At 36.2% G+C, this 21386-nt stretch overlaps 1 protein-coding gene across 6 annotated transcripts in view; it reads right to left on the reverse strand.

Annotated features, from left to right (window-relative positions):
• TBC1D4 (TBC1 domain family member 4) overlaps positions 1-21386 on the reverse strand; it is a 173818-nt gene that overhangs the window by 33456 nt on the left and 118976 nt on the right. For 5 of the 6 annotated variants that reach the window (XM_045509148.2, XM_074378326.1, XM_074378328.1 and 2 more), the window contains exons 6-11: positions 18415-18506; positions 18039-18149; positions 14081-14200; positions 7449-7523; positions 5892-6118; positions 3919-4083 (exon numbers count right to left, since the gene is read on the reverse strand). In XM_045509148.2, the coding sequence (XP_045365104.1) occupies positions 3919-4083; positions 5892-6118; positions 7449-7523; positions 14081-14200; positions 18039-18149; positions 18415-18506 (790 nt within the window). The remainder of the gene's footprint in view (positions 1-3918; positions 4084-5891; positions 6119-7448; positions 7524-14080; positions 14201-18038; positions 18150-18414; positions 18507-21386) is intronic. The other variant, XM_010973548.3, reaches the window with a different exon arrangement.

Raw genomic sequence — 21386 nt, forward strand, 5'->3', positions numbered from 1 at the left:
AAAGAGAGATGTTTCAAACCAGGATTTAGAATAAAAAGATATTCCCATAAGACATCAATTAAGCACAGATAATTTTCATAATGTCCCATAATGAGTCATTATACTATTTTTATCAGCAAATATGAGAGAACTAAAGAACCAAAACTGAACCACAAAGTTCTTCATCAGCAAAAATCTTATTTTCTCATTGAAAAGTCTTATAAGTAGAAGTAATGACTATAATTTACTTTTGACCAACAAATTTCAACATAAATAATTTTTTAAATGGCTTAAAAGCTGAGAAGCAATAAGGAGGAAGAAAGATGTTTGTTTATAGAAGGATATATAATATTTGATAAATGGATGCTATATAAATATACATTCTTATCATACACAATTATATTTTAGTTACTAATCAGTGAAATAACATTAAATTTTTAAGAATTAATTTGAAATAAGTAAAACAAAACATATGCACATTCCCTTTCCTTTACTATGTCAATATTGTGCAAATGAACCCACTAATCAATAAACCATGATATTAAAAAGACCTTAGTTTCTTTTCTCAGCTTGCTTACAAACAATAATATACATGTTTTTAATAATTCAGAATAGTGGTCTTGGAGAAGGATGTCTAATCTGAATTTAAAATTTAAAATTAACATGCTTATTATATAATATTCATTAGCATACGTACTAACCTACCCTACACCTTACTTGACTATTAATATTTAGAGATCCACTGTATGCATCTAATAAGATACAAGGTACTCAAGTGACAAGAAAGTATATTTCATAGTATTATGGACCTCCTCTCATTATTCTGAATAGTTCCAGATATCATGGTAATTGTGTGTATATGATGTTTTCTCTGAAACCAGTGATAAGGAGAGATGTACAGTTCAGAAATTACTGGCTTAAAATCATACTCTTGAATAACCTCATTCTTAAGAAACACACACTAAAGTATTTAAAATAAAGATAGACATGGTGTCTGCAACCTGCTCACAATGGCTTAGAATAAAGAAATATATATGCATATGTATGCATGTATATAAATATAAACAGACAGAATGATAAAGCAAATGTGGTAAATGTTAAAAACAGATGAATCTGGATAAAGGGTTAGCAGTTCTCCATAATATTTTTGTAACTTTCCTGTAAATTTGAAATTAGTACCAATTAAAAAAAAAAATCCAAGACTGTAACTAGCAAATTTATGCCTAAGTGGCTTACTAATTGAAATAAATCCACTGAATGAATTTTGTCCAACAATTTTACTACTGTGTAGATACTCATTAATAATGCACAGGTAGGTACCACTAAAGACATCTACAATAACATTCAGGGAGAGTACTCTTTCAAAGCCAAAAAACTAGGAATGACCCACCCACATGTTCGCCGGCAAATGAATGGATTGCGATAGATAAAATGGGATACTCTTCAGCAATAAAAACGAATGAACTGAAGAGCACATAAAAATAGAAATGAATCTCATAGACTAAGATTCAGTGAAAGAAGCCAGATATAAAAGAATTTATGATGTATCATTCCATTTGCAGAAAGTTCAAAATGAGGCAAAACTAAACTATGGTTATTTGAGGTCAGGATGAAGGGTACAGACTGGGCGGGAAAAGGAGAGGAGCTGCAGGGGTGCTGGTAGCATCCCATTTATTGACTGGGCGGGGGCGATGTGAGGGTGTTCACTCTGTGATAACCCACTGAGCTGTATGCCTATGATCAGGGTATTTTTTAATGAAAAAAAAATTGTGTCCTTTTGGCCTATTAGTTCTATGCTGTCAAATTACAAAACAGTGTAGAAAAAGTAAACACAAACATAGCACAAATTGCTCTCTGATTTTTAGAATTTCTCAGAGCCAAGAAAATATTATAAAGCACAGAAAATAGGATGGTGGTAAGAAGCCTACAAATGTAGAAGTTCTCCATATGTTTAAATATAGCATTTCAAATAAGGTAACTACAAAAAAGCTATTTTTTTCCATGCAGAACTAAGTATTTGTCCTCTGACTTCAATGTCCTTCCATTAGAATGAGGTATGAAGGGCTAAGAGAAGCTAAGTGTAAGAATAACTCATACAGCTAAGCAGAAACTACTGAAGACGAATTAAAACCTTCCATTAAAATCTGTAAATAATCTTTCTAAAAAGTCGCTGCTTTTGTACATGATAACCTATTCACAGCTAATCGTTGCCCTTCTTAGTGGCTGTCCCTAATTGTCACCTTCAGGCATGGTTCTGTTCCTGGAAGGAAACAGGAATGCTCACTTTAACATACCAGCAAGAAAATGCACATGGATGTCACTGAAAGTGTTGAATTCTCATTGATAGATAGTACAACAGGCTAAGGCAAACTCACAGTTTTATATGTGTACCTTCTTGGTTCCCTAAATTCACTGCATATTTCAAATACATGATGTTATTTTCACAGCTAACTTCTTTTAAATCTTCTCCCATAAGGTTATCCCTGAAAAACTTTTGAAAATTAATTCTTCATCAACTTTCTTCACCAGAAATTCAACGTTTCAACATAACTTTGCACTAATTCAGAGGAAAGTTCAGATTCGAAATTTTATTAATCCAATATTAATTAATCTTTCTTGGGGTGAAAAAAATTGACACACATGAACAAAAGATATTCAAAGATAATTCAAGGGTTATTCTAACTTAGCTGGTTATTGCAGGTTACACCTAGATTTATATGTTAACTTTTTGGATTTCCTAAGTCTACAAGAAAAGAGGCCAAAAGAATATCCAAAAAGATTTTAGTGGCACACAGGCTAGTTGATAGCATGTATTATTTTCCTTGACTATAAGAATTGGCAATTATCAAACAAGAGAAACAACCCATATATTCATCAGCAAGAGAGTGAATAAACTGTGGTGTAGTAAATGGAATACTAGTGTGGGAGAGAAACAGCTCAGTGGTAGAGCACATGCTTAGCATGCATGAGGTCCTGGGTTCAATCCCCAGTTCCTCCATTAAAAAAATAAATAAATAAAATAAAATAAATTTTTAGTTTAATGGAATACTATACAGCAATAAAAATGAGTGGCTCAAGCTACACATAAAAATAGGAATGAATCTCAAAAATTTCTAAGCCAACAACCCCTTTAGAAGAATTCTCAATTTAATCCACTACTTTCCAAAGGCTATAACATCCCTCTGAGAATTTGCATGATCAGTAAGATTTCATGACCTCAAAAAAAAAAACTTTAAAGGTAATTCTCAAAAAATTACTACATTCAATTTTGTGGAGCTGTAAGAGTAAAGAACAAGACTTAAGAGGCTACGCATTTCCAATACTGGGGACAAAAACAAAGCAAAATCGAATGTCTACAAGAGTCAACAGATCCCTCATGCTGTCTGAAAGAGTTGCTGTCAACTTGTTCCTGTACCCACTATGCGACTTAATACTGAGATTCACAAAAGTCAGTCATTGAAAAATCAGAGAAATGTCTCGGAAATATTCTATACACTTAAAAATAAAGATATCATATCCATCACTTTACCACAGTTGTTTAAATTAGTGGCTTTTGGGTTCCATAAGACATGTTCAGAGAGGCTAAGAATAAAAGGCACGATCAAGGAGGTTTGCTTAGTACCTGTTAGCACTAGGTCTTGTTCCAAACAAAACAAGCTTAAGACGCTGGAGCCCAAGGCAAAGAAACACACAAACAGTACAAACAATACACTCCAAAAACATAATCGTGTCATCAAAAAGCTTCGAAACACTGGTTTTAAAAAGTTATCTTCAAATTAATCGGAACTGAAACCAATATATTAGAAACAGAAGAACAAGCACAACATACGGATGCATTATCGTCACTCTAAAATTAATTAGCCTTTTTTTTTTTTAGTAACATTATCAGTATATCACTGCAGAAAATGTTGCTTTGCAAACAGAGGACACTGATCTCACCTGATTTCATTTTCATACTGTGGGGACAGTCTACCTGAATTCTGGTAAAAGCTTTTCAGGAAAGAGGGGGCAGTGAAGGAAGGGACAGAGAAGGAAGTGTGAAGACTTGGAAGACTGGAGGAAGAATTACTCTCCTTGTGCATGCGCCGAACTGAAGGAACAGTGCTGAGTACAGAAAATACAGCAAATTTGTCTTAATTTATATTTTGGCAGCATCTTCACTCACTATGAAATAGCATATACACAGGTTCTTGCTATTCATGTCATCAGGGCTGAATTTATATGGAAAAAAAATTTATATGCATGCAGTTCTCTATTAGACGACTAAGACTTGGTTCATTTTTAACACAAATGGAATTCTTCATCAATGCAGTGTTTCTAAGCATGTGTGTTTGTCTCTAAAAAGCACTTAACAATTCTAGGACAAAAAGTGTTTGCTTTTATATGCAAAAGATACTTCAAGGGGGAAAAGTAGGAAAGCACAAATAATCACAGGAAACAAGTTCCAGGAGGAAAAATTGATTGTCAGTAGTTCAAAGAGTTCATAACTTTTAAGATATAAACCCTTCTAAAAATTTAAGAACAACAAGCTTGGTTGTTGGAAGTCATCGTAATACCTTTGGCTTAACAGATGTTAATGTCCGTGTTCTTTCCTGCAGCCTGTAAAATTGTGCAGCCATAGTTTTAACTGAATCCCTAAATCTCCTACAAAGATTTTTTTTTCCAGAAGATTCTTTTCATAGCAAATTTTTATCATGATATAAATAGCATCTTTTCATACTGACAAAAATTCTTTGAGCATATACATTACAAAATGTGGAAAACAAAGGAAAAAAATAGAAGCACCATTTATAGTTTAAAATAATTAATGTTTTAAGTTCTTGAAAATAATTTTTCCTTGAAAAAAAGGAACTTAATGCCTTGGGTAAATATAAATGATCATTAAAAACCTTGATATATACATGGGTAATTAATCCTTTTTCATAAAAAAATTGAGGATAATTGGTTCTATTAATTTACTTTATTTTTTATATATCCTAAATATCTTATTTTTTAATATCAAACCACTCAAAAAAACAATAAGGATTCAACTGTATCCTTAAAAGAAATGCTGGGAAATCTGGCAACAACTAATATAAAAATCAAACTTCTTTGTACTTAGAGTACTGTTTTTTTTTTTTTCTTCCCTCCTCTGACCAGGATTCCTAGCAGACTATTTCCTGTACCAAACTCATAGGTAAAGAAGAGAAACAAAATTAGCTCTAGGATATAAATTCCGATTTGTGTTACACAGGAAGATGGATAATCATTTCTACAATTCCAAATTTATCCCTTTATTATCTCTTACCAAAGTCCAAATAAACTTGTTAAATTATTTTTAAACTACTATATAAGCTAGTGTCTAATGGACACTTCCTGTCAATTATGGTATATGTATTCTTCTTTATAGATATCACTTTATTTTAGATAAAATTTTTAGCAATTTTCATATTTGGCTTTAATTTATTATGAAGTAAAATAGAGCCAAATTGTATGTCATGTAGAAGGGCAAGTCAGGTGATTTTTTTAATCCTTGTGTGTCACTGAAGGCTAACAGGAAGTTCTACTATGTTAGTTTCAAATTTTTAAACTGTTTCATCAAAACCATCATCCAGGCCACATTGAGTAACATGCATTGTTGGCAGGTTTTTCAGACAAAACAACTGCCTGATACTTTGTTTTCTCCATTTTTCCGGAAAAAAAAAAAGTTTCCATCCAAAATGCATTAACTCTTCTCTTTGGGTGGGCCTTAAAAAGCTTTCCTGTTTCCCTTAGTAAACGAAGGTGTTTATCATTCAATTTATTTGTATGGTCTTTGTGAAAACTAAAGGTTGGCTACAGCATGAAGTCATGATAAACCTTGCCTCCACAGTGGTCGGAGCAGAGTGACAGGAGAAGTCTGCCCCGCAGTCTGGAGAGAGGTCTGGACTCACCTGCACTGCTCACTGGAGCTCTGTCTCAGAAGAGGGGAGCGGACCCCGTGAGCCTTCCCATCCTGCAGGTTCAGCTTTCTCTTTGTGCTTGAAGGTGGGTGGCTGAATGTGTGAGCCCGTCTTCGAAACTGCGGGGAGTCGGAGTCCTCTTCAGGGAACGTGTGCCAAGCTGAAGACAGTGGGGAAGCCGGTGGGGTCCCCGGCGGAGAGTCTCCTGGTGAGTAGTCCTGAAACGCAAGAAGGGGGGCCTTTCTCTCCTACATGGACCATGGCAGACCTGCTCAAACACAGTGCTCAGAAGTGACAGGGTGCCTCTTCTTCCTGAGTCATGACAAACTGTCTTGGGGTTTTTAAAATTTTTACTCAATCCGTGCTGAAGGCTAATGAGTATCACCACAACCCATTTCTTCTGATAAGCAGCTGTAAGACGGCATCCGTAAAGACAGGCCAGAAAGTGAAAGGGACGATAAGAAAAGGTATTCCTTCCCCTAACCCGCTGCGGTAAAATGCTACAGAGCTACTGTACTTGTCTCACTGTTGCCAGAAAGATGAAAAGAGATCATGACCAAAGGTGGGTGGAGTCTGTAGTTACATATCTCCTGATTTCCGTGACATATCGCTTGCATGTTTCCTGTACTGTCAAAACAATATCACAGCGCTCCAGTGTCCAAGGCTCATGGCAAAGACTTCAGGAAAATAAAATAAAGCCTGTTAAGTGTCTGCCTTCACCGTGGATATTTCTATCTAACTCCGTGTTCCCTGAGGTAAAAAATTTTAACAGACATGAAAAACAGGAAATGAATGAAAAGTGAGCTATGCTGGAATGCCTCTCCTACTGCATGGGTAGGCATCATAAATCTTTCAATTTGGACAAGTATGCTGTTTATACTTTCCAGGACGGGCTTCACTGTAGAAAATGTTTAGCTTGATAAACACAGGGGAGGGCTGAGGGCCTCAAAACTGGACGAAGTCCTCAATTCTACCAACAGAAAGTTTAGGGAAAATATTTGAATATTTTTCCATTAAAAACAAATAGGTTGCATTTGCCTCGGGTTACATGTTACAGGAAACAGGAAACCAAGCCTGCTGAGAATTGTCTATGAGATAAAGAAGAGACTAATGTTGCAGTTAAAAGGGTTAAAAATGGTGGGGGTGGGGGTGGCGGGCAGGGGGAGGAGTAAGAGGAGGAAAGAACAAAAGGTAAAAAGATTGCTGTACAAGTGCAGTAATTACATGGCTCATTTTTCTATGGCTTTGGATCAACAGTTGCTCAAATACTGTCCTCCAAAGTACACTCTCTCCAAACAGTAAAAGGCCCGATGGAGCAGTTAGCCAGCAAGGGAGGTGTTCTGTCCCACCGAGAGAAAGCTTCAGTTCAATGAAGAGCAACACGCTAATATCTAGAATTTTCTTTAAAATAATAAAGCCTCAAATATTTATTTTTTTCAAAGTCATAAAGGACTCATAACAAAATAACCAAGCACACCTATTATCATCTTAGTGTTGGTTTTTGCCAAGTTGCAATTAGCAGTAAAAAAGGGAGCTGTACTTAGTTACCTTCTCTGAAGCAAGACTGTTAGACCGTTCAAAGCTGTCCACACTTCCAAGCCGACCTCTCATTCTGTTCGCTCCCTGAGGGAAGAAAATAAAATTAAATCATTCATCCAGCTTGAAGTTTTACTTTCACACTATAAAATGCAGTTGCCTCTTTAGGTTAGCATTAAATCCACCCTTTTGGGTTCATTCAAATTTCAAATTTATTGACAGCATTAACATGCCAGCACAGCAAACAGAACTATTCACACTCTACTCCGTTATTTCTAAACCAGCCGTTTGGTAACCAGATATTCAGACCAAGTTTTTTGAAGTGATTTAGATTTCAAGGTTAAACATTATTCACCCGTAAAGATCAGTGAGAGCCCCACGAACTTGATGTCGCCTACAGATAAACACAAACGTGAAAGGGGACAGCACAGTGAAGCACAGCAGTTATAATGAAAATGGTTTAATGGACACAACCTCCCTACAGCCAAGATCACAACCTAGACCATAATTTATATGATAGGATCATAAGAAATGCAGGTTAAAAAAAGAAAACTATATCCTAGAATGTATGGATTTAGCTGCATTCATTATTCCATAATGTAAAATTACTTCAATAAAGCACTCTTCTCCAGAAGACTAGATATCAGTCTGCTTCAATATTAGGAATTGGTTCTTAGTTTTCTTTTCACACAGTCCTTCAACATGGATTCCACAGATGATCTAAGAAAGAAACCAAGGAGATCATCTCAATCAGTTTCCTTCACTATAGGAAGAAACTGAAGCCAAGTGTTGAAGGAAAGCATATGGAAAGGCAAGTTGGGGACCACATCACTTAGAAGGTCTTAAGAGACTAAATACAGACTGAGACGTTCTACACAGCTCTTAAAGACATGGGAGAGTTCTAAAAAGAATAACTAGAAATACAAGTCATGTCAGTGTGACAGTGACACTACACAATGAAAAACATACAGTATTTGTGTAGCCCTGTACAGTTTTAAAGTGTCTCCTCAAACATCCTTGGGTTTAATTTTGGCAAAGGGGGTAAGAGGTTAAGTTTCATCTTCTTTTTTTTTTAATCAACTTCATTTTTAGTCAAAGTAATACCTACACAAAGTTTCAGAAGTCAAATTGTGCTACCAAGCTTATAATGATAAGTAGTACTCACCAGCCCCCTCTCTTACACATGGAATCCCATTCCCCAAAAGCAAACACTTGAAACTATTTATGTCAATGCTTCTGCTACTCAGCTTGCATTACTATTCCTTAATCTTTCCATTTTAGGCATTATCTATTGACTTTACTCTGGATGACGACACTTTAGGATTCTTACTTCATTACCTACCCCCATACACTCTTCTCTCCTCCCTCTTTTCTCAGCACAGTTATATCACAAGTTTCAGTTAAATCAATATTTTATGCTTAGATTTTTATGACCTTATAAATGCTGTTTGCACCTGAGCTACATTTTACAATTAATACAACTCATATCTGGTACAGTTTGTTTTTCATGAAGTTAACAGCTGTCCCAGCAATCACTAATTTGTTACAACTAATTTACTTATTTATCACCAATTTATTGCCAATAAATTTCAATATGATCAAACATCACATAATCCATCAATTACATTTCTTTCTTTTTGCTCTGAGCTGCCCATTTGGCAGACCTCTCTCCTCCTGTCCCAGTCTGGACTGGTAGCAATTTAGGCTTGCTAAACAGATGTTTCCAGTATTTTCCCTCACTATCAACCAATAAATTTTCTTTGATGCTATTTTATATTGGAATTTCTGTTTCCTTGAGGTCATGTCTTCCTCTTTTTTAGTGTTCTTCCTCATTTTGGTGTAACATATGCTCCAGGTGCTTTCTGAGAAAGGAAGACTGGGAAGTAAGGTTTTTTTTTTTTTAATTTACATTTCTGTCAATGTAATTGTTTCATCGCTTATATTTCATTAATAGTTTGGCTGAATATACAATTCTGGCTGGAAACTTTCCTTCAGAATACGTTAGTATTGCTCAAGTGTCTTCTGGTTCAGAAGTCTAGTGTCACTGTGATCCTTGAACTGTACGTGTGACCTGCTGTTTCTCTCTGGGGCAGAATCTAAGTGTACCCTTGGGTGCTCTGAAATTTCACAACCAAGTGCCTTGGCACGGCTTTCCTCAGTTCTCCTATTGAGCCCATTAAGTCTTGAAACCTGTCCATCAGCTCTGAGAAACTTTGTAAACGATTTCTTTGAAAATTTCTGCATGCATTTTCTTTCTAGAACTCCTACCATTTGGCTTTTGGATCTCCAGACGGATCCTTTAACTTTTTACCTCATTCTCCTATTTTCCATTTCTTTGTCATTTTGCTTTACTTTCTGGAAGATTTTTTTCAACTCTAGTTTCCTAGCCTTTCTTCTTATGTCCACTATCAGAAAGTGTTAAGAGTTCTTTCCTGTCCTCATTTGGCTCTGTTATATTTATGCCATCCTATCTCATTACACAGAAGCAATATTTATTCTTATCTATGTGTATCAATTACAGTTTTCTATCTTTGGTTGCTCCCTAAATAACAACTATATCAATAATAAAATGAATAGCTGCATCTAACATTCCTGAATGCTTGTCACCGACAGAGACTACGTTGAGTATTTTACGGTGCATAACCTCATTTAATCCCCACAACAACGCTAATGAAGTAGCGGTCGTTATTTAGCTCAACTTTACAGAGAAGGAGACTGAAGCTCTGATAGATGAGGTTGCCAACGTTTATACAGTTTAAGGGCAGAGCAGCCATTTGAATTCAGGGAGCATCAACTTTCAACTGAAGCTCTTGAGCTCTTACTCAGTACTCTTTCCTGAAGATAGAGCTCTCTGAAAAGTGGAATTACAAATAAAGCCAATTAGCCTACGATGGTTAAGTGTTATTTTGCAAATGCCCTAGAACTTGATGAAGGCTCTTTCAAGATCTTCAGCTCTACACTAAAACATGACCTACTTCCAACAATAAACCATACACATGGCTGATAAATTATTGGATGAGTGTGTGTGGACAAGAAAAACAGGCCACGTTGCTTCCTGCTATTTTTTAACTGCTATTGACAAACCACCCTGACTGGTTATCTCAAACAGGTTATTTGGTCGCAATAGAGAAAGTAGCTGGATGGGTATCAAACCATTTCCATCGTTAGAAAAGCAACATAAATCACACATTTTACTCATAGGCGTATTTTATCCATGAGTGTTTCTTACACACAAAGAAAGACAAACTTACTTTAAAATTATACTCTACCACAGTCATTAATTCACACATTTCAACAAGTGAGGACAATGGATATTATCCTGAAAAATATGTGAAATGAGGGCTGTTTCCCAATGATTCATCCTTTGTATTAGTAAATATTTCTCTTTTAGAAATATATACATATATTAATAAATATATTAGTAAATCATTCTCTTTTAGAAATGTATAAATATATTAATAAATATATTAGTAAATATTTCTCTTTTGGAAAACTTTAAGAAAAACAACAACCAAGCAGAATACAAAACTCTTTCTTCCCGTCTTTGAACAGAGTTTTTTCTATATTTTTTGCTATATTATGATTTGGTAACGCATGTGTTGAGCCTTTTCCCTTGGACCCACTTTTTAATTGTTATTGAGCTGAGCTTTAAAGCATTTTAGAGATGTATCCTATTACATAAACAACTATAGTTAGTTAAATAAAATATTTTGACATTTAAAAATAGCAATTATGAGCCAAACTCTATGGCTGGAGTGTCAACTTTCTACTCTATCACTCAGAAAAAAAAAAAAAAAAAAACCTGGCAAGTTTTAGAAGGACACAAAACCCCTTTCCTATGTAACCTTTGATACAACATGGATAGCTGCCAACCTTCCCGACAAGTCCATTCTGCTGCATATGACGCAAGCAAGACCTGGTTAGGTCACATAATTTATGACCCTTGGCAGCACCCTGGGACACAAAAGCTACAGTACCCACCTTGACCAAAATAGATTGGCTGCAGCCTTGCTGAAAAGTCATCACAGCCATTCAAGGCTAATGTGAGCAGTACTTCAAAGCCGTGCAAGCACTGCACGATGCCAAGGTACTAAGAGGGGATAAAGAGCGAACGACTCTGGATACCCCCGTGTTCTTTTGTAAATGACAGAGCTTTCAGAGCTTACGGCTCATATCGCCGTACGTACCACCTCCTATCTACAGTGTGAAAGCTTCCTAACCTCCAGATATTTCATCTGCGCAGTAATGTGATATAAGCAGGTATGAGGATGCCCGTTTCACAAAGGGGTAAATTATGGCTTAAAAAAGGCAAATAATTTGTCCAAGATCCTAAGTATAAAACCTGCTAGGGCCAGGTCTTGAATTCAGATCCCCTGACCACCTACTTAAATAATCCCTCTACTCAAATTCTCATTAAACACAATGAGATAGTAGAGAAAAGGAGGGAGAGAGGGAATAAGGGAGAAAGAATGAACATAACTAAGCTATAAATTTTGAAGAAAAAGAGGCAGGGAATTTTTATGAAAAGTTGCATCAACACACTTCTGAGAATATTAAAACAAATATATGTATGTATATGCATGACTGGGACATTGTGCTGTACACCAGAAACTGACACATTGTAATTGACTGCACTTCAATTAAAAAAAAAAGCACACACACACTTCAGGCAGATCTTCTAAATGCTCTTTTCCTAGATTCTATTTTTAAGAAAATAATAGCACTGTCATATGACCATGCCTGCTGTAAGGCATTTGTTAGAATTAGAAGAATCTCAATCACTAACAGAAATACCCATAAAAGTATTTTGAGTTACTACTTTATATAAAATAGATATACTGTCCTACTGTACAGCACAAGAAACCATACTCAGTATCTTGTAATAACCTATAATGAAAAAGATGAAAAGGAATAAATATATTTGTACAACTGACTCACTGTACACCAGGAACTAACACAACACTGTCAACCAACTATACTATAATAATTTCTTCTAGCACAGAAATAAAAATAAGAACACCAGACATCAGAAGTTACTGCTTCCCAATGCACTACTACATTTGACTTTGTAATTAATAAGTATTAATTATATCCAGTCAAATTCCATGATCAAATTTTCAATATATTAATTTATTTTTCATACCCAAATAGACTCATAGTTTCCTACTTTACACAACAGGTTACAATCTATTGCTGTCATTTATTTTGATGTTCATCTTGTTTCAGATGGCACCTGTGGGAGCCCTTCAAGGTTTTTATGGCCTTATGACATGTTGCCATCTCTCTTTGAGCACTTCCTATTTAGAACACCAAGATGCTCTGGACTTAACTTGTACTTTCCCTCTAGTCCTAAAACTAGCCATTTCTCCAAGAATCCTGGTTCCTTCTTGGAGAATGTATGTAGAAACCCAAAATCTGAGTGCTAGTCACAAAATATGGGTCATCCAACCAGGCTTAGTTTATTATTTGGTACACAAAGAAAAGCTATCCCAGTTCCTATCAGTGGACCCAGTCAGGGAACATATGTATGTATTTACACACACAAAAGTATATCAATACATATATATACATGTATGTGTAACATTATATACCTAATTCTATTGCTTGAAAAAAAATACATATATAAAACCAAGATTCCATGCTGCTATCTCTGAGCTGAATCCAACAACACAGAATGCATTCTAATTTCCTCTCTTTCCATATTTGAAATTTCCTTCTCCCAAAATCCCACTATCCTAAAACATTTACATATTCAATCACTCCCCTGTGTGTAACCCATCTCCAGGATTGCCACCTTCCACTCTCCTCACCCCACTCAGACTCCAACACCTCCACCCATGGGTGCCATCCTCACCCTGCTCAGACTCGAACTCCTTGTACTGGGCACCCTGAATGCTTTCTCCCCTCTACCCTGACTCTGACACCCTGCACCAGGCCCATCCCTCTGCAGGATGCCCTTTTCACTCACTCACACTCCACTTCCAGAAACCAGGCTGCCCCCAGAGGCTGACACCCTGCTTACTGCACTCTGGTTTCTACACACTGCACTGGGCCAACCACACTCGCAGCACCCATATGGGATGTCTCCCTGCACTAAGCTACCATGGCTCCCTTGCCTTACAGACCCAAGATATCTACCTTATTGTGTCTTGTCTAACAACAGCTTTAGAAGTGAACTGGACAGGAAGAAGAAAATGAAGAGTTTGCTTACTTTTAAACAGAATGCATAAATTCACTCAATGGTATATACACATTTCTGTTAACGTATACTTACTATTTTCAGCACTCCCTATCAGCTCCTAAGAACAAGCAAAAGAAGGGCTTCTTTGTAACTTTATGGGGCAAATGATAAAACGTTCTTACAGGATTGGGCATCAATATTGTTTCCCCTTTTCTATACGAATATCTCAACTATTAAATCTTTACTGCTCAAATTCAGGTATCAGAGGCACCAGAATAAATCTAGATCTGAGGATGAAGCTTATTTTCAGAGATTATTTTAAATAAGTGTTAACTAACTTATTATAACTAACTAGTCATCTTAGTAGATTTTTTAAAGGAAATCTGGAATCCAGTTGAGAATGAAGCAAAATAGTTAAAAGACATAGACAAAAATACCTTGAAGAGCCTCAGTTTAATCTTACCCTTGAGAAGATATTTTCCAGGGAGCTAGTTAAGGATCTCTTAGCTTTATTTTTCAGAATGTCAAGTTTGAACCTTCCACTGCTTGTTGTATTTTCCGGGATTGTACTATTTGAAATAGTCTATAGAAAGAAAAACATAAATTTTAGTTTGGAAATACTCAAGGTTAAATGAGGCTTTAAAGACAGGCTTATGACTAAGCCATTAAAAAGCACAAGAACTCTTCTATAGCACTATTAAGAAGCAATAATTTAAGTTCCACATTGTGAACACACTGATTATAAGGAAAAGAGTTTAATTTTTAATATTATAAGTAATAAAAAAGACAGAGAAGAGCCTTTCCTTTCTGCTAATACATTCCTGCTGCATTTAACAAAAATTAAACTTGAGATGTCAATTTTCACTGCTGTTATTTTGATTAACAATTATAACTAGCCCTTTCCAAGTTGCATATTTTACCCAAATTACCAAGAAAAACACAAGAAATAGGTTTCAAATAATAAAGTAGCTTTTGGATTCTGCTAATGCCTTTGTTACAATTCCAGTTTCACTTGTGAGTGGTTCATTTATCTTTTCAATCAACAAGTATTCCCTGAGAGTACTAAATTGTATGAGACCCTACAATGTGTGTACTGGATTATGTTCTCTAAATATTTTATCCTGTATAGAGATAAAAAGCCACTGTGTATATGACATGGTTCTTAGTTCCAGAAAACTTCCAGAAGAGACCTTACCTTTTGCCTGGGGAGGGAACATATTCACATGTAGCAGTGAAGCAAAGCAGCACATTAAGTATCAAAGATGGAACCATGTTTTTGTGGTTCTCTACGGTCAGGAAGAAAAGGATATACAGGATTCAGGCAGAAGAAAGGGGGTGAAGACTTTCCCAACATTGAGGAAAATTATAAAGACTGGAATGCTCACAGGAGAGGGTGTCAGTGCAGGCATTTAACTAAAATAGAGGGAAGTAGTAGAAGGTAACCTGGGAAAGTGAAGCTGGAGATGAAACCTTGAATGGTCTTAAGTGCTGGGTAATTAGTAAGAATCACTGATCAGAATGGACAAGCAGAGGGGCATTACTGTGAAATTCATATTTGGAGAAGATTTATCTGAAAGGAATGTTCAAAAACCACCTGAAGGACTGGGAAATCAGAGACTGGAAGGCCAGACTGGAGGCTCTGGGACAGTCTACATAGGAGGCAATAAAGGTCTGTCCTTGAGCTGGCCCCATGGGATCATCTAAGGAGTTATGACGCCCATCAAAAAGGAAACAAAAGAATGGGTAGGGATGTAAGCTGGCCTGAGTTCGGGGTGTGTATAAGGACTGGAGTGGCTCATTATTCTAAGGCTTCAGGCTGAATGATGTGACTAAAAGAGAGAAACTGCACTGGCACTTAGCAGTTGACACAGCTGCTCAGTAAATACCAGGTGAATAATTAGAAGGAAGAAAGGAAAAGAGAAAGGGAAGGGAGAAGAGAGGGACAGGGAGGAACTTAAGTATACTGGCAGGAAAGCAAACACAATTTGTTAAAATCTCCTCCTCTGTGATCTTGAGTGACCGCCATAATGTAGAAAATGCATATCACTACTCACGTACCGCCTTTGGCCTTCTGGTCAACATTGCTACCACCATCAATGACTGATACAAGCAAACCCACTGACAGATCTTAGTCTTTATGTTTCTGGACCTTCCGATGTCACTGAACATTGTTGATCTTCTTTGAACTTTTCTCCTAACTTGGTCATCCACCATAAGAAGTCTTTCTACCTCATAATTCCCTTTCTGACTTTATCACTGGCTCTGTTTTAATTCACTCATTGCCTGAATTGTAGGTATTCCTCAGAATATCCCCCTCTGACTTCAAATCTGTGCCAAAGCTCATTGTCTTCCATATTTATGAGGTCAGGTCAAATTTTTCTATGAGCACCAAATTCATTTTTCTAATTAAATCTCACACACACTTCGAAAACTGAACTCATTTCTTATTTCCAACCCATGTCCCACTTTTGCCTTCTTTCTGTATTTCCTAGCTATTTCATCCTGTTTCCCCAAGTCTGAAACCTTGAAGTCTCTCCCAGCAAGTCCCTCTACCTTCCTTTACGTACCTATCCTGTCAGTCACTGAGTCCTAAGCATCATGCCTCCCAAATGGCTCCTGACTCAGTCCCTTGCTCACATCTCCAGGGCTCCAGTTCAGCCTCTCTCTGAGCAAAATAAATTTTTCAGGGCAGAATCATTGAATCTATTTATGTACCAATGCTATCTCTGTCTGGTACATATTTATATCATTCTACCAATCACATCATATTTCCATATTTTAATTTATTTGATTACATGTTGGTTTCTCCTTCTAAACAGTTAGATGGCAGAAAAGCACTGTTATCATTCATCACCATGCCTAGTACATAGTATACACTTGATAAATGAATCACTTTTCAAATTTTCTATTCCAAAATTCTCTTAATTCAAGATTGTGACTTACGTCCTAGACACTGTCAACCCTCTCACCCACCAAACTGACCCACAAACTGACCATCACTGTGACAGCAGAATTCTCTTTTTTAAAAAATTGTTATTATATATATATGCTTTCTTTTCTTTTTTGTTTTTTTGTTGTTGTTGTTTTGTTTTGTTTTCTTTGTCAGGGGGAGGTAATTATGTTTATTCATTTACTTATTTTAAGGGAGGTTGTGGGGACTGAATCCAGGACTTCATGCATGCTAAGCACACACTCTACCACTGAACTATACCCTCCCCACTACTGAATTCTCTCCTTAAAGTACAAATCTGATTCTCTCACACTCTTACTTGAAATCCTTCAATGACAAAGTCAGGCCTAGCCCTTAAGTATCTTCATCATCTCACCACTGCCCAGCCTTCCAGCCTTATTTCCCCATCAATTCCTAAGTGAACCCTAAAAAACCACTATGTCCTTGGAGGGCCTGCATGGACTATTTTTTCACTCACAATCACAAAGTTTAACTCTGCGCTCAAGGTTCCTGTCTTAAAACATACTTCCTCAACTGTTCTGATTAGCAAACTTTATCTCCCCTAAAACTCCAGCCCCACCCCCGCCAAATCTCTTCCTCTTGAATTCTTTCATTCTTCCCTCTACCTTACTTTCCAATCCAGCTCCAAAGCAAACACGGAGCTACTTCTGTGTTCATAGCACATTCTTTTAAAAAGCCATCCTGTTGCCTCTATTATATGTATCTATTTATGTCTGCATTCCCTTTTGGGTTATTTCAGCTCTTCTCTGGGGACTGCACCACACATGTCTCTTTTGTCACCATTATCACATAGCTTGCCTCATAGGAGTTCCTCTAGAGATGCTTGTGAAACAAATAATTAAGGAATCACTAATTGCATGAAATGTGATTTGTCCTGAATAGAGTGAAACAAAGACAGAACCTGAACTAGTGTAATTAAGAAGTAAATAGGTCGTGATCTCCTTATATGTTGTTGCCACGGTCTTGCTCTAGCTGCATGCGGCTGGGAACACATTCTAAATCACATGTACAAGAATATCATCCCTTAGTTGGCAGACAGGGTAGCCGTTTCCATGACATTACTGCTTCTTTGCATGTTTGCTCTTTACTATCTGAGGCTGTGTAAGCTTTTAGTGAAATAAGATGTTCATAAAAACTGAAATAAAATAATGAATATAACTAAAAATGTATGCTCATGCTAAATCATAAACATTTGATATTACTGTTTTTATACCAAAACCCACATATGTTCGTACATTTTAAAACCATCATTACTTTATCACAATGCGCAAACACTTGCTAAAATTTCCTTTAAGACTTCTAAAATGCTGGAGAGGAAAAAAAAAGACAATGAGGGCTTAGCCCTAACAGTGAGAACACGAAGGAAAGAAACTCCTTTCACACCTTCTGTGATATTTTCCCTGAATATATATATATATTTTTAAAGTAGATCAAGGAGAAAACATCTCACCGATGGGCCTTCCCCGATGTGAATGTGTGTCCTCTGCTTGGCTTCACACAGCTGCCTCAGATGCAAAATCACAAGTTCATTTTCCTCCTGGTCATTGATTGGCTTCATTTTCTGTTGAACAGATAAACCAAGAACACATCATGGCAAGACAGCTTCTACTGCTTTATTTTATTCACAGTTTTATCTGTCTGGTAGACACACGTAAATAAAGCTAGGCATTTAGCACAAGTCACAGTGGCATTCAAGTTCCTATCAAATAGTACAACAGGATACATATCTTTAACTGCAGAGAGAGAAATGAAAAAGGAAACTCACAAAAACAGGAGCCACTTCTCATTCCTTAGATCTTGTTTGTGAGGACTACAAACAATGTTACCTGAACTCGTTCAAAGATGTCAGCTTGCTCATTATCTGTCAGTGATGACAGATGCCTTTGTATCACCAGCTTGGCTCTTGGCGGGTAGAGACCTAGGGGAGATGATGGGGAGTGGCGTTAAACAGATTCCAGCCCTGGAGATCAAGATGTATATATAGAGTGCACTGTGGCTTGTCCCTTCACCAGCAGGCTCTGAAGTTAAGTCTTCTCAAGGAGACGTTTTCCTGCCTACAACAAACCTTGAAACACTGCAAGGAAATGATTAAAACAAAATGGAAAACCTCCTCACCAAAATCAGTTGCCCTGGTCAGTGGTCCTGAGGTCAGATTTAACAAAAACTGTCTAGATCTTAAAAAAAAATCTAAAAAATTAAAACTTGATATATAAAAAAGAATAACTAATAATATTAAAAAGCATGAATATATGTATGTTCCTATATGACTGAAGTATTGTGCTGTACACCAGAAATTGACACATTGTAAACTGACTATATTTCAATAACAATATTTTTTAAAATAATAATAATAATAATTTTTAAAAAGCAGAGCTAGAGGTTAGACAGGAAGCTCTCCCCCTTCTGCAAGTCTTGGTAATAAAATTTCAAGCACAGCCTGAGTATTTAGGGACATTTTTTAGTGCTATTATTTTACCTCTTTAAATTGTTTACCTCTTTGTATCGTATTATTTATATATCTACTGCACTTCTACACATAATTTATAGTAAGTCCTTGGGCAAATATTTTTTTCCAAGAAAACATTTTTGTTTTTATAAAATTTTTAAAAAGGGGAAATGTAATTCATATTTACAATAATTCACCTGACCATCCATTTTTCAGGAACAGATCTCCTTTACACAGTTAAGTGCCACTTGTAGTATTGCTACTGTAAGTGGATTAGAAAGAGGATATCTGGCTATATATAGTATTTAATGAATCTTATCGGTAGATTGCACTTTAAAATCCCTAGGAGAGATTCACCACAAAATATGCATTGTTTTAAAAGAACTCAAATTCATTTCTTGATGGTTAGAACATACACAGTGCCACCATGGGACCTGTTTTAAACCACTGTGCAGTAGACAATGGGAATTAGAAAGAAGAAAAGCTTCTAAAGACTTCTCAGCTTTTCCTTTCTTTGTGCAATGTACAACAAAATGTTGTGAAAAATCTGTGATCACGTACAGAAATAGTGGGCACTAAAATTCATTTTGATGGTGTGATGCCACTCAGCACCACAGCTTATTATTCACTGGGAAAGTCTCCTTAAGAGGCTCTTTAGGCAATATATTAGGAAACTGATTCATATAATTGTTCTTGTTTTATGTTGTTTACTATTCCAGTATGTTACTGGCATGTGAAGGAGGATAAAAGATTAAAAAGGAGAGAAGTAATTTTATAATGAAAAATTCCTGAGACCACCTTGACCAGGTGATAAGCCAACAAGATGAGTAATAAAATCCTTATCGACACCACCAGCCCCATGAGGTGCACTGAAGCAGCACCATTTCTATGGAGTTTCTGCCTGGGAGGAATGATGTCAGTCCAAATGTGAGAAGACATCAGACAGGCCAAACTGCAGGACATTCAGCAAAATAATCAAGCAATTACTCATTGGGGACATCAAGGTCATGAAGGACAAGGAAAGACAGAGGAAAAGCTGCAGACTTCAGGGGCCAGATGACAACTACATACAACGGAGGATCCCGACTGGGGTCCTGGAACAAAAAAAGGATATGGGCGAAAAAAACTGATGAAGATCAAAAGGAGTATTTCATTTGGATAATAATACTGTACCAACGCTAATTTCTGTTCTGATCATTGTACTGGGCTGTCTGAGATATTGACAGCGGAGGAGGGTTGGGGAGGGCTATTTGGAAACCCCTTGCAATTTTTTTATAAGTCTTTAGACCAAATGAAAAGTTTTTTTTTACGAGAACTACAAGGTATTATTTTATATATTTTTCCAGATACAGCATCAAAGAATATGTGTTATTCAGCAAGTTATTTTTCAATCAATAACCTAATTTTAAGGTGTATCCATGTTGATTTACAGTTGAAATTCATTACTATTCATTCCACTATATGAGCATACTCCAATTACGCTATGGATGCACATTTAGGTTGTTTCCAACTTTCCATTATTTACAAATAATACAACCTTGAAAATGTCACCTTCTGAACCCATATGAGTTCCTCTTGTCAAAACATGGAACTTCTGGTTAACAATGTATGTGCAATTTTAAGTTAATGAGTTTCTATTCATTGTCCCCCAGATGGTTATACCAATTTATACTCCCATCAGTGTCACTTAAATGTATCAGTAGCTCTACGACTTCTCCAAGAATTAATCTGATGAGTATCTTAATGTTGTTTTTATCTTCATGTCTCTGACATCTGGTGGGATTGAGTATCATCTCATTTTTATTATTTGATCTTTTAACTTTTTTTTTCAGAGGAGTGTTTTTAAATATGACTTGCATAACTTTATACTGGTGGTTTTATCTTTTTCTTATAGATAATAGCAGTCCTGACAAATTCTAAACGGCAATCTGCTATCTCCTTTGTTGCTTATCACTTAACTTCCAAGTAAGCAGTTGTTGTTACGTAAAAATGTTACTAAGTTTGTATGAAGTCAAATATGTCGGTGCTTTCTTTTGATAGTTTCTGCCTTTTTGTGTCCTAATAAAGGCTTTCTCGTTTAAGGACAAAATAACATTTTTATTTTCTTTTAATGATTTTAGTATTTTGTTTATTCACACTGAAGACTTTGCTCCATCTATAAGTAGAAGGAATCTCTGTCTCTTTGGATAGCAAACTGACACAACGCCATTTCCTGAGTCCTTCAGCCTTTCCTCTACAGATTTTATATATATAAACCCTTTACTGTACACCAAAGAATGTTCTATTTTCGTAAAGCTTTTATATATATATGTTTGAAAATAATGTGCATTCTGTAAAATGGTGATTATAAAT

Source organism: Camelus bactrianus, chromosome 14 (genome assembly GCF_048773025.1).
Source record: "Camelus bactrianus isolate YW-2024 breed Bactrian camel chromosome 14, ASM4877302v1, whole genome shotgun sequence".
NCBI lineage: Eukaryota > Metazoa > Chordata > Mammalia > Artiodactyla > Camelidae > Camelus > Camelus bactrianus.